General features: G+C 41.5%; 4 protein-coding genes across 4 annotated transcripts; 2 read left to right on the top strand and 2 right to left on the bottom strand.

Moving 5' to 3' along the window:
- Positions 1 to 6612: 6612 nt before the first annotated feature.
- Positions 6613 to 7203, top strand: CCM_09277 (uncharacterized protein; the record flags this gene model as incomplete). The annotated part of the gene is made up of 1 exon (XM_006674411.1): positions 6613 to 7203. The coding sequence occupies one exon, from the start codon at positions 6613 to 6615 to the stop codon at positions 7201 to 7203; it is 591 nt and encodes a 196-aa protein (XP_006674474.1).
- An 852-nt stretch (positions 7204 to 8055) lies between these two features.
- On the top strand, positions 8056 to 8889 carry CCM_09276 (enoyl-CoA hydratase; the record flags this gene model as incomplete). Its single annotated transcript, XM_006674410.1, has 1 exon — positions 8056 to 8889. The coding sequence occupies one exon, from the start codon at positions 8056 to 8058 to the stop codon at positions 8887 to 8889; it is 834 nt and encodes a 277-aa protein (XP_006674473.1).
- A 306-nt stretch (positions 8890 to 9195) lies between these two features.
- On the bottom strand, positions 9196 to 12163 carry CCM_09275 (C6 finger domain protein; the record flags this gene model as incomplete). The annotated part of the gene is made up of 8 exons (XM_006674409.1): positions 9196 to 9375; positions 9432 to 9662; positions 10265 to 11169; positions 11233 to 11286; positions 11359 to 11407; positions 11503 to 11575; positions 11644 to 12030; positions 12096 to 12163. The coding sequence occupies 8 exons, from the start codon at positions 12161 to 12163 to the stop codon at positions 9196 to 9198; spliced, it is 1947 nt and encodes a 648-aa protein (XP_006674472.1).
- A 682-nt stretch (positions 12164 to 12845) lies between these two features.
- CCM_09274 (short chain dehydrogenase/reductase family) lies at positions 12846 to 14117 on the bottom strand (the record flags this gene model as incomplete). Its single annotated transcript, XM_006674408.1, has 1 exon — positions 12846 to 14117. The coding sequence occupies one exon, from the start codon at positions 14115 to 14117 to the stop codon at positions 12846 to 12848; it is 1272 nt and encodes a 423-aa protein (XP_006674471.1).
- Between the last annotated feature and the right edge of the window lie 1079 nt (positions 14118 to 15196).

The following is a 15196-nucleotide window of genomic DNA, read 5'->3' as shown; positions in this document are numbered from 1 at the left end:
TATAAGCTATAAAGGTACTAAAAAGACTAGCTAGTCTAATTAGTATAATATAATAATAATAATTCTTAATATTTCTATACTTTATTTACTTTAGGGCCCTAGCTAGGGTATATAAGAGAACTTTACCTTTATACTATCTAACTAATTATAGCTTATAGCCTTATAACCTAATATACCCTAAGAAATAGACTAGTAAGCCTAGCTACTACCTTTAATACCTTTTAGGTAATATACCTTTATATAGTAGTAAGAGCCTTTTAGGCTATAACTACCTATTATATTAAGGTTAAACTTAATATCCCCCCTATTTATCTCTACTTTACTACTTATAAGATTTAAACCTTAATAAGATAAGAAGAGAATAAAGTAATAGCTTAACTTTAATATATAATAACCTAGATTATATTATAAATCCTAATCTTAATAGTATAATATTATAGAATTTACTAATAAAGGCTACCCCTTATATACCTTTTATAGAAACTCTTAATAAATATTAACTAGATAATAAAAAGTAATAAAAAGAAACTAGGTAAATAACTTTAAATTATATAAAATAACTATTAAAAAGATATAAATATATATTATTAAGAGTAAGTTAATTAATTATAAGTTTACTTAGTATATTATTTATTATAAGTTTAATATAAGAAAAAAGAAAATAATTTATAGTTCTTTTTATACTATATTAGTTTACTAATTATATAGCTTTATATAAGTAAGATTAGGCTAATAGCTTTTCTTTATAATAAGAAAGTCTTTAGATTTTATTTACTAATATATTAATATAATAAGGAATTTAAAAATCCTATTTATATTATTCTTTCCTACTTACTATTATACCTAAACCTAGATATAAGCCCCTTTTAAAACTAAAAAGATATTATCCTAGCTTTTAACTACCTAAAGTATATAATAACTATTATAATATAGTTCTATAAATAATAGTAACTATAATACCTTTAAGTATAAATAAATAATAAAAAATAATAAGCTAGACTAAGTTTTAATTAAATCTTAATAATAATATAGGTAAAAATAGGTTTAAAGTATAATATTCTATTATCTAATTAAGGTATTTAATAAATTTTTACTTATTAATATAATAATATTTATTATAATATTAAAAAAGAAAAAAACTACTTTTTATTAAATCTAGAAATAAAGGTAATTAAGGCTATCTTAATTACTTCTTTTTTAATAATAGCTTTCTTAATAATATCTTTATTAACCTTTATAGGCTTTTTACCTTTATCTAAATAAGGCCTTTTCTTTTTTTTCTTATTCTTAATACCTTTTTAGGCTAAATCCTTTTTCTTTCTATTAATAAAGGCTTCTTTAGTCCTTTTTTTTAAGCTTTATTATATTAAAAATAGACTTATAATAATAATATAATTATAAAAAGTCTAAAGTAACTTAAATAACTTTAACTTACTATTATTAATAATCTTATTATAAATAGTAAAATTAAAACTATTAAAAAGTATAAAAGTATTATATTAAGGCTTAAAATAATTAATTAAAATTATAAATAAAGAGTATATTATATATATATTATTAGTAAATTCTTTAAAAATACTTATTAGCTTATTCTAAATAGTAAATATATTTAAAAATAAATATACTTTATAAATTAGAATTAAACTAAAAAATATAATAAAAATAACTATATTATAAGTATATTTTCTAATTATATTACTTATAATATAATATTAATAAATAACTATATTATATAACTAAATATATTTATTATCTTCTTTATTATTAAACTTATTAATTATATTAAAAAGCTAAGTTAAAGCCTTAAGATTAGATTAAATAACTAATTAAGCTTAAATAATAATAATAAATTTAGTAATAAAAGTATAAATATAAAGATAAAAGAGTTTTTTTTTTATTATATTAAGAATAAAAGTTTAAATTTAAAACTATACTAATTAGCTTTTAAATAAAAAATAAAGAAAGAAAACCTACTTTTTAGCTTATAATAAACTAACTACTTTTTATTTATAAAGAGTAAATAATTTATATAAAAAATCTATATAGAATTAATAAGCCCTTTTAATATAGATAAAAACCTAAAGAGAGGGAAGGTAGTTAATAAGCTTAGCTAGTTAGAGTAGTATAGGTTAGATATAGGCTAGAATATAAATAAAAACCTAGTATATAGTATTAAAAAGGGTCTTACTAGACCCCTATATACTCTAGAATAAGACTATAAAGAATCCTATAAAATATAGATAAGGTTTTCCTTTAAATACTTTAGTTTTTCTTTATTTTATAATTAATAAAAGTACTAAATAAGTTATTTAGCTTAATTAATATATAAGAATTATTATTATTATTATATAGAATTAATATTTATAAAAGTAAGGTAATATATTTATTTTATAGGCTTTTTTTTTAAACTTTTATTTACTTTTCTTTTTTTCTTTTTAAGTTATTAAATTAAAAAGAATAAAATAAATAATATAGTCTTTATAATCTTTATAAAACTAATAAAAAAAAGAAAATCTTAAAAATAATAATATAATATTATAAGTAATAAATAAACTAAAAAGAAAATAAAAAGTTAATAAAAAATAAAAAATAAAAAAAATAAAAATAAAAAGTAAAATAAAAACTAATAAAAACTTATAAAAAAAATTAAATTATTTAAAATAAATTAAGAAAACTAGAAAATAAACTAATAAACTATAATAATATAAAACTAATTAATAATATTTTTTATAAAATATTTTAAAACTATAGCTTTAAACTTAAATAAAAGCTTTAATATAAAGAAAAATATAATACCTTATAAGTTCTTAACTATTAAATAAGGTATATTAGTAAGTATAAAAAGCTTAAAAAATAAAGAAAAGTATATATAAAAATAAATAAAAGTTATAATATTAATAACTAAAAAACTAAAAGAATTAATAATAAGATTAAAAGCCTTTTTTTTATTAAATATAAAAATAAGAAATAATAAATAAGATATTATAAAGTAATTATATAGAGTTAATTAATAAAGAATAATAGGATTTAATAAAGAAAAGTTATAAGTATAAAAAAAGAAAATATAAAAAAAGAAAAAAGAAATAAAAAAGAAAGAAAAAAAAGATATATTAATAAAAATATAGAAAAGAATATTAATAATAAAAAAGAAAGAAAAAAATTAAAAAAAAAAAAGAAAAATACCTTTTATTCCTTACTAGCTATTAACTAATAGCTAATAAGGCTTTAAATTACTTATTTATATAAGTCTTATTAGTTATAAATAAAATTAAAATAATAACTTATTAATTATATATTAACTAGTAATAAAATAATAATAACTATAAATATTTAAATAAAGTATAATTAAAATTACTACTTAGCCTTTATTAAAAGCTAATAATTATAAAGAAAATATATTTATTTATTTACTAAGTCTTATTATATAATATAAGCTAATAATAATAAGAATTAAGAATAATCTTAAGAGTATTATTATAGTATTTTTTATAGAATATACTTTAAATCTAAGTAAATAGAGTATAAAGTATTTAAAGTAAAAAAGAATAGTAAATAAGGATAAGAATTAGAAACTCTTAAGAAAAAAAAAAGTAAAGATATTAAGAATATTAAAAAGCTATAAAGGTAATTAAGCTTAACTAGCCTAAAGGCTTATAGGCTAGTAGATTAGAGCCTAGAGGGTTTATAGCCTATTTATAACGCTAGGGAGGGAAGGTATATTATAGGCTAGGCTCTAGCCTAGCGCCTTCTAGAATAGCTTAGCGTAGAGCCTCTAAAGGGGGGCCCTTATAGGTATAACTAGGTAATAATCGGTTAGTATTATTATTATAAATCCTTTTAGCCTTATAGTTAAGGGGGTTAGGGCTTACGCCCTTAATAGCTATAGGGCTAGTTACCCCTAAAGCCTCTTTAGGGCTAGTCTATTATAGATATATAGAATTAAATATAACCCCTTTAATATAAATAAAAACCTAAAGAAAGAAAAGGTAGTTAATAGGCTTAGCTAGTTAGAGTAGTATAGGCTAGATATAAACTAGAATATAAATAAAAACCTAGTATATAGTAGTAAAAAAGGTCTTATTAAACCTCTATATACTTTAAAATAAGACTATAAAGAATCCTATAAAATATAGATAAGGTTTTTCTTTAAGTACTTTAGTTTTTCCTTACTTTATAAATAGTAAAGGTACTAAATAAGTTATTTAGCCTAATTAGTATATAAAAAGGGTTATTATTATTATATATTTTCTTTACCTTTAGTATATATACTACCTTCTTACTATTACTCTTATCTTTACTTAGGCTAAGCTATTCTTACTTTAGTTACTAAATTATACTAACTTTTCTTTTTATTAGCTTCTTATTATTACTACTATTTTACTTATATATTCTTCTTCTTTACTTACCTTTATATACCTTTTTAGACTACTTCTAGTTTTTCTTTATTATTATTAAACCTTTTTTAATATAAAAATAAAATTCTAACCTTTATTATTACTATTATAGTAAACTACCTTATTCTTAGTATATTCTTAGCTTTATTTTATTCTTAACCTTATTAGTTTAATATTACTATTATTACTAATAATATAAGTAACCTTTATTTATTTATTATCTATTTTTAAGTTAATATTAATCTAACTAGCTACTTTTCTTACTTTCTTTTTTACTTTCTTATTACTTTATTAAATACTTATATTAGGTTATTATTATAACTAAACTAGTATTAGTTTCTTATAGCTAATACCTTAATAGTATAAGTACTTTTAGTATTATTACTTACTTTAAATAGGCTAATAAGTATTTTAATACTATATTAAGGTAGTTTCTATCTTAATCTAGTTTTAAATCTTAATATATCTATATATACTAAATATATAAAAAATAATAAAGTTTATATACTAATAAGTCTTTTTAATTCTAATTTAAAGCTTATTTAAGTTTATTTTAAATTAATTCTATTAATAACTTATTAATATTATTAAATTTATAACTATTATTACTTAAGCTTAACTTTTAACTTATATTAAGAATAGCTTAGTTTTAAATTATAATAATACTAAGTTTAGTTATTTTATAATAATTATTTATTATACTTATAATATAACTAATAATATAATAGTTAAAAATAATACTTATTATATTTAAAATATAATTAATTTAGCCTAAATTATAATTATATTAACTTTTATTAATTATAATTTAACTTTAATTATAACTATTTATATTAATATTAAAATATTAGTATATTTAAACTAGGCTAAAGCTAAAATAGCTTATTAGCTAGTTTAATAATAATATACCTTAGCTAGCCTACTTTAGATTACTATAGCTACTTTAAAGGCCTAGAGAGTAATTATACCTAAGCCTAGGTTAGATAAAGGCCTAGACTTAGCTATCTTAATTAAAAAAGAGAAGAGTAAGAAAAAAAGGATAAAAAAGTAAAAAAAGAAGGTAAAAAGGGGTAGTACTAGGCCTAGCCTAGGCTATATCTATTTAAAATTATTTTTATTTTTCTATATATTTTTAGCTTACTAGAAGTAGTAAAGTTAAGGTAGCTCTAGGCCTAGCCTAGGCTATACCTATTTTTAAAAACCTTCTATTTTATACCTAGGTAAATAGGTAGAGTTAGGCTAGTGCTAGGTTTAGGCCGTGCTAGAGTAGGAGCGGGCTAATAGCCCTATTTACTAAATTCTAAAATTAAAGGTTGATTCTTTCCTATCTCTATGCCGGGCTAGGGCCAGTACGTGTCCGGCCTGATCCTATCTCTCCGTGTGCCTATACTGCCGTCGTATTATGCCCGTCCCGACCCCGGCTTGGTCCTAACCTAGGTAAGGTTTGAAAATATCTAAATATATTAAATTACTTACTATTTATATATATATTTAAGTATTAAAATAGTTCTTTATTATAATACCTATTTATAAATATATATTATAATATATATATAATTTTTAGCTTTATTCTATTTATTAAAAAGCTAAATAGTATAGTAGTTAATATATACTTTTAATCTTTACTTTAAATTTACTTTATAGTTATTTTATTTATAGTTTTTTATAAGTTAATTATAAAGGTAAGCTATATTACTTAACTTTTAGAAATATTAGTTAGTATATTTTTAGCTAGACTTAAACTAGTAATCTATATATTAACCTATATAGAACTTCTTAGTATAGAACTACTATATTATAAAGGCTTAAAAAATATATTGAAAAGTAATAAAGTTAAATAAGTAATAAATAAGGTTAATATAATATTTTAAATATTAAGAATTTAGATATTATAATAATATTTAAATTTCTATATAATTTATATTATTAAAAAAGTACTTTAATAAGATAAAGCTTTTTTTAATTTTTATTTAGAATATAGATAATATTAGGTTATATTTCTTTTAACTATCTAAAGTAATAATTAACCTATATATATATATATAACGCCTTTACTATTTCTAAGCATACATAATACTATAACATGATAGTAGCCATGCTTGGCAAACGCAAACAACGCATATTCTTCGCCAATTGGACCGATTGAGTGTCGACCAACCAGTGTCCGTCTGCTTGAATAACACCATTGCCCCTGTACGAAGACCAATCGCCATTCTCCATGCCCTCCTCTAGCGTCCCTCCTCCGCCTCCGCTACCCCGTCCGACAGTCTCCTCGGCGAACCAGCGTTCAGCTCCAACCCCTCCCTCTGTCCCGCCCAACGGACCGGCCGGTGCCCTTCTCCTCGAGCTCCTCACCGCCAACGGCTACCCGTTCAAGGACCACTGGTCGTACTTCCTCGGCTCGCGCGGCAACGCAGACGTCGGCGTCGTCGTCCACGCGACCGGCGACGTCGCCCACGGCTTCCGCCTCGAGGCGAAGCGCGCCTTTGACCTCGGCGGGCCCGGCAACGCCCCCAACAAGCGGACGCCGCTGCAGTGGCTCGACGCACGGCACTTTGACGAGCAGGCCATGCTGAACCACGGCGTGCTCGCGTTCGACGCCGAGCCGGTCGGCGCGTGGGAGGAGAGCGTGCACAAGGTCAGGGCGCCGGGCAAGACGCTGAACACGGTGGGCGAGGAGGGCGCACCGGGGAAAAAGGTGACGCAGAAGAACTGTCAATCGTGGATTGTTGAGTCTGCAGAGCAGCTCGTCGCGGATGGCATGCTTTCGCCAGATGTGGCAGCATACCTTCGGGCTCTCGAGCAGTAGCATTCTCCGCATCGTACGGCGCCCTTCCCAGGGCCCTGTCTCTACACGTGTCTCGTATTCTGGATTTTATCGAACTGTACTCGCTTCTTGCGAAATCGCTTGATGAACGGTAGCGATGCATGGCCAATTCGATTTATATTTTGTCAAGGTTGGTTTAAGTGCCCGTGGAAGCCCCATCTTCGAAGTCAATATTTGGTAGACTAGATGTCCTTGACTCCAACAACCTCCAATTTGGCAACATGTTCACGATTGAGTTGCATTTTGTTTGCATTGTTTCCCTCTTCATCTCGCAATGAAGACAACCAAGAGGACAGATAGGTAGCTTAGCAACGCTTGTCAAACCTGTGAAAAAAACAGCCACAGCCGCGGTTCGGACAAGTTCTGCATCATCAGTGGTGATCACTTCTATGCCGAATTGACTAGACTGTAGACAGGACTGTAAATACCAAAGCTGGCCTATCATGGAGACGAACTTGGCGTCGGGGGCCGAGGCAGCCCCACGATGCCGTTGTATAAACTCCGGTCCAATATTTAGTTCAGACACGCATATATGAAGAAGAAAATAAAATAACATTGAAGCGTGTGCTATATAAAATATCATGATGGGCCGCTTACACCTATAATACCACCTCATCCATATTTCTCCGCTTTTCATCTCTAGTTCATTTGCACATTCGCCGACTTGTAGCTCGTCTTCCACACCACCAACCCCGGAGCTTACCCCGGTTTCCGATAGCACTGGCAATTCATCCAAGGCACGCGACGCCTATCAAAACATTCTCCTGTTGGCAAGCTCAACTCGTCTCTCCCAAGACCAATTTCCCTCTCTTTCTCTCTCTCAACTCCAAAACCATGGCATTCACGAAGCCACCCCCCGCCGTGCAAGACACCCTCGTCACCTTTCCGCAGCCGCACGTTGTCCTCGTGACGCTCAACCGGCCGGGGGCCTTCAACGCGGTGCCGCGGGCGCAGCACCCGCAGCTCGCCGCGCTGTGGGCGTGGTACGATAGCGAGCCGTCGCTGCGCTGCGCCGTGCTGACCGGCGCGGGCCGCGCCTTTTGCGCCGGCGCGGACCTCAAGGAGTGGAACACGGCCGCCGCCGCCGCTTCGTCTGGGCGCGACCCGTCGTGGGCCACGTCCGGCTTTGGCGGGCTCAGCAACCGCCGCGGCCACAAACCCGTCATTGCCGCCGTCAACGGCGCGTGTCTCGGCGGCGGCATGGAGATGGTGCTCGCCGCCGACATGGTGCTCGCCGCGCAAGCCGCCACGTTTGGCCTGCCCGAGGTGAGGGTCGGCGTCGTGGCCGTGGCTGGCGCGCTGCCGCGGCTTACGCGCATCGTGGGCCGCCAGCGTGCCGCTGAGATGGCGCTGCTGGGACGCACGTACGGCGCCGAGACGATGCGCGACTGGGGCGTGGTGAATCGTGTCGTGGCGTCCGACGCCGGCCGTGGGGTCGTGGACGAGGCGCTCGCGTGGGCGGCCGAGGTGGCCGGCAACTCGCCTGATGCCGTCCTTGTGACGAGGGCTGGCCTGCTGGGCGGGTGGGACGCCGTTGATCCGGTGAGGAGCACGCAGCAGATTCATGATGGGATTTATCAGCAGCTCGAGGGCGGTGAGAACCAAAAGGAGGGCGTGCAGAGCTTTGTAGAAAAGAGGCGACCTGTCTGGAAGGATAGCAAGCTGTAGGGCTCACAGATCATGTGGAAGATGTCCCTGCCGTGCTACATAGTCCAAGTGATATGAGATAACCAGACACGCCACGGTCAAAGATGGGAGACTTAGAAAATCTTCAAAATTTAGGCTGGACAGCACAGTCAATCTGTCAACAACATCGGCCAGCCTCAGCAAGTTAGTTATCAGATCCGGCATGAGCGTGTGATATTTATTCAACTATAATTTCTATAGGAAACAGCACCAACCACCCACAGAAATAAAAATAATAGCTATGACTACTCGTACAGTATTAATCTTGAAAGCAGACCATCCAGTTGTTCATCGTTTCTTGGCGCCAGGAGGATGCTCCTGCGGGCACTGCATGCTTTGTGGCCCGTCTTGCATCGCTTCAGGTGCGACATAGCCCTTGTCCACCACACCAGCCTGTATTTTCTCGACACGTCTCTTCAGTTCCAAGTTCATTTGCGCAATGCTGCAACACGGACAGAAGAAGGAGACCTACATGTTCAATTAGCACAATGGCGACACTTCGTGAGTAAACCAGGCAAACGTACCACACAGTCCTGGTAGCCGTGGCCCCGAATGCCAAGCTTTCGACGCATCTCACCGCGCTGGAGGCAAATAGGCAAACAGTGCATGTGTATAGGCGTAACTAACATAGCTGCAGCCATGATGACGCAGGCGCTGTTGCAGCCGATCTGACCCTCGGGCAGACCGTTGGGGTAGTGCCAGGTGCGCTGCGATGCACGACCAAACATGAAGCAGGGGAAAATAAAAGCACCAACCTGATGTTGTCAGTCAAGCTAGAGAATTGGCATCAAGAAATGGATTTTGTCGTACGCATGTGTTGAGGTCCATTTGAAAGAGTCCATTGTCCCAATCAACCATTTTTGGTGGACGCCGAACGGGTTAGTGCGCGCGAAAAGAGTACCAACAACGGGTATAAATATGCGGCGAGGGTAAAATGCGTTGAAGAAGGACTGGAAATGAATGAATGCAGAAGATTCGGACCAGAGTGATGCAGAGTGGTAATGCAGAGTAAGAAATATCCCATCACCTTCGGCTCTGACAACCCAAGTTTGACCTCGCGCGCGACTGCCTTCTGCCGTTTTCTGGTGCGACTGCGAGTTGAACCTGCCTCGCTGGGCGCTTCGGCCAAAGGAAATACACCTCAGTAATTACACCCCATGAGCCAAATGAGGAAGCCACCAGCCAGCTGCGCGAGCTGGGAAGTTTGCTCTCCAACCCTGGCCAGGCCATGTCGTGGCTGGAGCTACACTTGTCGCCGTTCAATGCCACCCTCCTCCTTTGAAGAGAAAAGTTCATCAACATCAACAAGAGCTGTCTCTAGCCTCATCTCTTCCGACCTGGGCCATCCATCACGCACCACAATGTGCAGCGCTGCCTTGCCCGTCTTCTTGTCCGCCACCAGCGTGCTGTCAATAATCCGCGCCGCCTCCGGGACGTCCCCATAGTCCAAGTCTGTATGGCCCGCCGGCAACCTGCCAATGCGCCGCGCCCGCGCCTCCTCCACCGCAATGAGGCGGTAGGCAAAGAACGCCAGCGGCCGCGAGTCGAAGAGCCCGCGGAGGCCGGCATGCTGGAGCAAACGTGTGACCTTTCTGCGGAGGGTGGACTGGCGGCACTTGGACGCAATCAGAAAAAGACAAAGCGAGAGACTCGAATCGAGCATAAATGGAGCATTGGCCGAGGGCGGCATGCCCTGGGTGCTGTCGAGTGCGGTGTCGACGGACGCGGGCGACGGCAGATGCAGCTCGAGGAAGCGTTCGGCGGTGGAGACGATGTGGTGAAACTGCTGGTCGAAGCGATCTGCGAGGGACTCGTCGGTGTCGCGCCAGGTGGAAGCCAAGATGTAGATGCTAAAAAAGTGCATCTGCGTCCGGATATGGGCCTTGAGCTGGCTATGTTCGTCGGGTACGGGGATGCCAACAAACGCGGACATGTATGCGGCCAGCCGTGTCTTGATATGCGCCAGCTCAGCGTTCAAGTCTGCGTCGTCATGTATCGGCACCACCCGGCTGTACGCCTGGGTAAGACAGTCGAGGAAATCCCTCCCGGCATGCGGAAACGGCGTTTTAACGCGCTGCTCAGACAGTGCGAGCAGCTTGCCGCGCGTGCGGTAGACGGCATTGGCGAGCACGTCCAGATGGACGTCGGCTTCGTGGATGGATAGAAACGTGATGGGAGTCTTGGGGCAGGTTGTGATGAACTGCGGCTGTGTCTGCCCACGGAGGCAGAGATCCGTGTCGAGCTTGACAAAGATCTGGACAACTGCGCGCGTATGTCAGCTCCATATTTAAGCCTTGACGGCTGGATCAAGGGTTGGCAACGTACGGGTATCCAAGGGGGTAGCGGTCTGCGTTGGCAGCTCCCTCTCTTGCGTGTCATCTGGACCGGAAGGGGGTGCGAGCTGAATGCGCCGTCGGTCTCGGGTTAGTTGATGACGGCGCATGCGCTCACGGATAATCTTGAGCCCCAGCTTGTAGTGCACCATGCCGCCGTCTCGAAGCTGCAAAACCTCGATGCATATGAACAACAGACAGGCGATGAGCTACACACATGTTAGCCCAGCATCAGTCTAGCCAAGAATAGATTGCTGCCTACACAAATCTCAACCTGTGCGTCCGAGTACCTGTCGCTAGTTATTGCCCCCAGAAACTCTCTCATGTACTTCATACTGTACGCTTGGTTAGTCACCACCCGTGCCTGCCCCAAGGGTAAAATGCGCTTCACCTTGTTCAGTACTGGCCAATCGCAAACTGCAGCCTATGCCTCGCCAGCCCGTCGTCGCTCGACGACTGATGCAGCGCGCTCAGCGCATTCACGGCGTGAAAGATGGCGGGCACCTGCTGCCCGGCCCGTACCACGAGGGTCGCCCACGGGGGACACCACGAGGCCCGGCTGGGCGTCGCGCCCAGATGCAGCCGAACGTAGTCGAATGCATTGCTCTCGGCGGCGCTGATGGCAAACGGTAGCGAGGGCGGCGGCGTGGTGAGGGTAGGCGATGCGGACCACCGCCGCTGCTCACCTTGTGTCGTCGGCTGCGACGTCTCGTAGCCGGGACAGGTGCGCTGGGAAATGGTGCATCGCTGGCACGCCGGCCGCTGCTCGTCGCACTTGATGCGGCGCTCTCTGCGTTTTCAAGGGTTCGTTCGTCACGTTGCTCTCGAGGATCGGTTCGGCGCGCGCGCACTCACTTGCATGTCCGACAGCCGGGCCTCGTCTTGGGTGCCTTGCGTCGCTGCCGGAGCACGGGAACGGGCATGTCTGCACCCCCTGATCGTCAAACCCAAGTCTTTTTAGTCTGTGTTTGTGAAGATGTGCAGACGAGCAGTGCTTGTGGGCCCAGATTTGACGATACAGGGCAAAATAGACCACCACGCACTTGTACACAGACGGCAAAGTGGCGGCCATCCACATAAACACAGAGTCGAAAGCATCTTTAAAAATAAAAACGGATAATGTCCAAGGGAAGAAAATAAGAGGCTGAAATCTTTGTCCCTTTGTGACGTGAGAAATGCGGGTGGCTAGAGGTGAAAGAAAGTGAATGGACAATCAAGTCCCTTTTATTTATTATACGAAGAGAGCTCTCTGCCAGCCCGTCAAGGACTGTCAAGGACCGTCAACAGCATCGCAGTCATTAACTGCTTGCGGCTTCGAACGCATGCCACGTACACTTTGTATCACGAACCGTCTGATTATATCTCACTTTCCTCTCTCTCAGCGGCTGGAACCCGGGAACGATTACCTTTTCTAGCTCCGACATCTCTCGGTACATAGGGCTGAATGAGCCCCTCGGCGAGGCAAGGCAGTGGTGCCGTGTGAAGCGGTGATGATGAAGCTGGAGAGAAAAACGTCTGCAAGAATTAAATCAAATCCCTTTTCCATTGAATGCAACTCCATTTATGCCAGTGCCAGTCTAATTGTACAGTCGTGATGCGGCCTCTTTATTTGACCCGTCTTCTCGCCTTGCCACCCTGTTTCTCGCTCTCCTTTGCCTTTTGCTGCTTCTTCCCCTTCTTCACCGCCGCCATGAGGCTTTCAATCTCCTTGACCTGCTCCTCCTCCCTCTTCCTCTCCTCCTTGCTGTCCTCGGTCGCCTTTTGCTGCGCCCGGCGCTTAGCCTGCGCCTTCTCCGTCTGCTCAATCAGCGCGTCGCTCTCCTCCCAGAGCTTCTTGGCGACCTCTTCGTCGCGGACCTCGGCGCGGGCAAAGTCGACCTCGGAGCACTCCTTGACCAGGCGGCCGCCCGTCTTGCGCGCCAGGTCCGACTCCATGGCGGCGTAGAGGAGGGACTGCGCGCCGCCCGACGCCGACTTGAGCAGCAGCCACGGCACGAGGTACCCGAGCCCGTAGAGGACCAGCCCGGTCAGCGACCCGCGCGTCAGCCAGCGCAGCGTGCCCGGGGTGCGGCACAGGCCCGGGTCGGCAAAGACGACGCGCGCCGTCATCGGCATCTCGTCCGGCCGCTGGTACGCGTCGAGGTGCTTCTGGAACGCCAGGCCGAACACGGTCAGCGCCAGCTTGCTGCGGCCGTAGGCGCGCCCCGCCGTCCACGTCTCCGGCCGGAGCTCCTCGCGCAGCGACGGCGCGCCAATGTACGACGAGCACGTCGCCACCACCACGCGCACCTCGCGGTCAAACGGCTGGGCGCGGATCGCGGGGCTGAGGATGCCCAGCAGGTGGAAGTTGGCGAGGTAGTTGACCATCCACATCTCCTCGATGCCGCCGCTGCCATCCACCTCGCGGCGGGCGCCGCCCGGCGGCGTCATGGTCGAGGCGCACAGTATAATCATGTCGAGGCGGCGCGGGGGCGCGTTGTCGATCCAGGCCGTCGTAAACTGGCGGATGCTGTGCAGGCTGGCGAGGTCGACGTGCTCGGCGTAGATGAGCTGGTTGCCGCTGCGGTCGCGCAGCTCCTGGACAAACTCGATGACGAACGGGTCGGCCACGGGTGCGTGGGTGAGGAGCACGAGCTGGGCGCCGCGCCGCGCGAGCTCGAACGCCACCTCGGCGCCGACGCCCGACGTCGCGCCCGTCATGAGCACCACCTTGCCGTGCATGAGCTTGGTCGTCGCGTAGGTCTGGCCCGCGGCGTAGCGCTTGACGAGGTAGAGCAGCGTCAGCGCGGCGAGCGCCAGCGCGAGGGGCACGGCCCGGTCGCGCAGCCACTGCGGCGGGCCGTGTTCGAAGAGGTAGAAGATGGTGGGCACGGGCATCGTCGCGGTGGTTGTGCGGGTTGGACGAAGAGATGGGCAGGGAGGAGAATGGGCAAGGTCGGATTTTGGGGATCTTGAGCTTGACCCACATGAGCTTGCGCTCACTCCCAGCAGTGTTGGAATTTACCCGTTCTGGTTTGCCAAGGGCGTATTGGTGAATGTTTTTATTTCGTATCGTAAGGTCAAAACCCATGAATAACTTGATTTTTCATATATGATATAAAATCTGCGCCACAGCTACTACAATGCACTGCCGTCACATAAGTACCTCTAACACTTCGCTCTCATACCCACCAACAGCGTTATACATAGCTATATATACATTGTAGACGTATTTTTTTCATATATTATAAAGTCTACATGCCTTTATTTGAGGATGTTGTATTGACATAAGAAAAAAAACATGTAGCAAGTTGACCATAAAACCAGTAAACTATACATTGCAATATTTATCCAAGCGCCTTTCCGTCTGGAAACGCGTCACCAGCCCAGACGGCGCGGATACACATCCCACCAGTCGTCGTCGAAGAACTCGGCGGGCGTGGGAGGCAAAGGACGAAACTCGCCTACCCTCAAGGGCGGCCATTCCTTCCACTCATCCCAAGCACCGAAAACACCGTCGTCCTTCCCACCGATGCGCCACCGGGCGTCCTCCATCACGGCGGGCCAGTCCGTGTCGGGCGGGTAGTGCACGTCGATGGAGACGCCGCCGGGGCCGCGGCCGGGCTCTCGTTTCGGAAACCAGCGTACTTCTACCGGCGGTCCTCGGGGGTGCCGGTCGAACCAGGGAGGGCGTGTATCGCCGCCCCGGGACACTTCCACGTGCACGTACTCTTCCTCCCAGCTCAAGTCGGAGTGCTTCTTGAAGCGCTTTCCGCGCCACGAGATTGACTTGTCGCCGCTGCCGCCGCCGCCGCCGAAGCCACCTCTACCTCCACCGCCGCGGGCAACCGTTCCGTGTTCTGCGGGAGGCGAGGGCGGCTCCGGGCGGCGCTCTGGTGATGGCGGGCGAAACCCGGGCTCCGCGGGCCGCCCTGGGCGCCTACGCTCCGATGACGGCGGGCAAAACTCGGGCTCCG

This window comes from Cordyceps militaris (genome assembly GCF_000225605.1).
Source record: "Cordyceps militaris CM01 unplaced genomic scaffold CCM_S00008, whole genome shotgun sequence".
Lineage (NCBI taxonomy): Eukaryota > Fungi > Ascomycota > Sordariomycetes > Hypocreales > Cordycipitaceae > Cordyceps > Cordyceps militaris.
The sequence above is the reverse complement of the archived record's forward strand: the minus strand, read 5'-3'. Positions and strand labels throughout refer to the sequence as shown.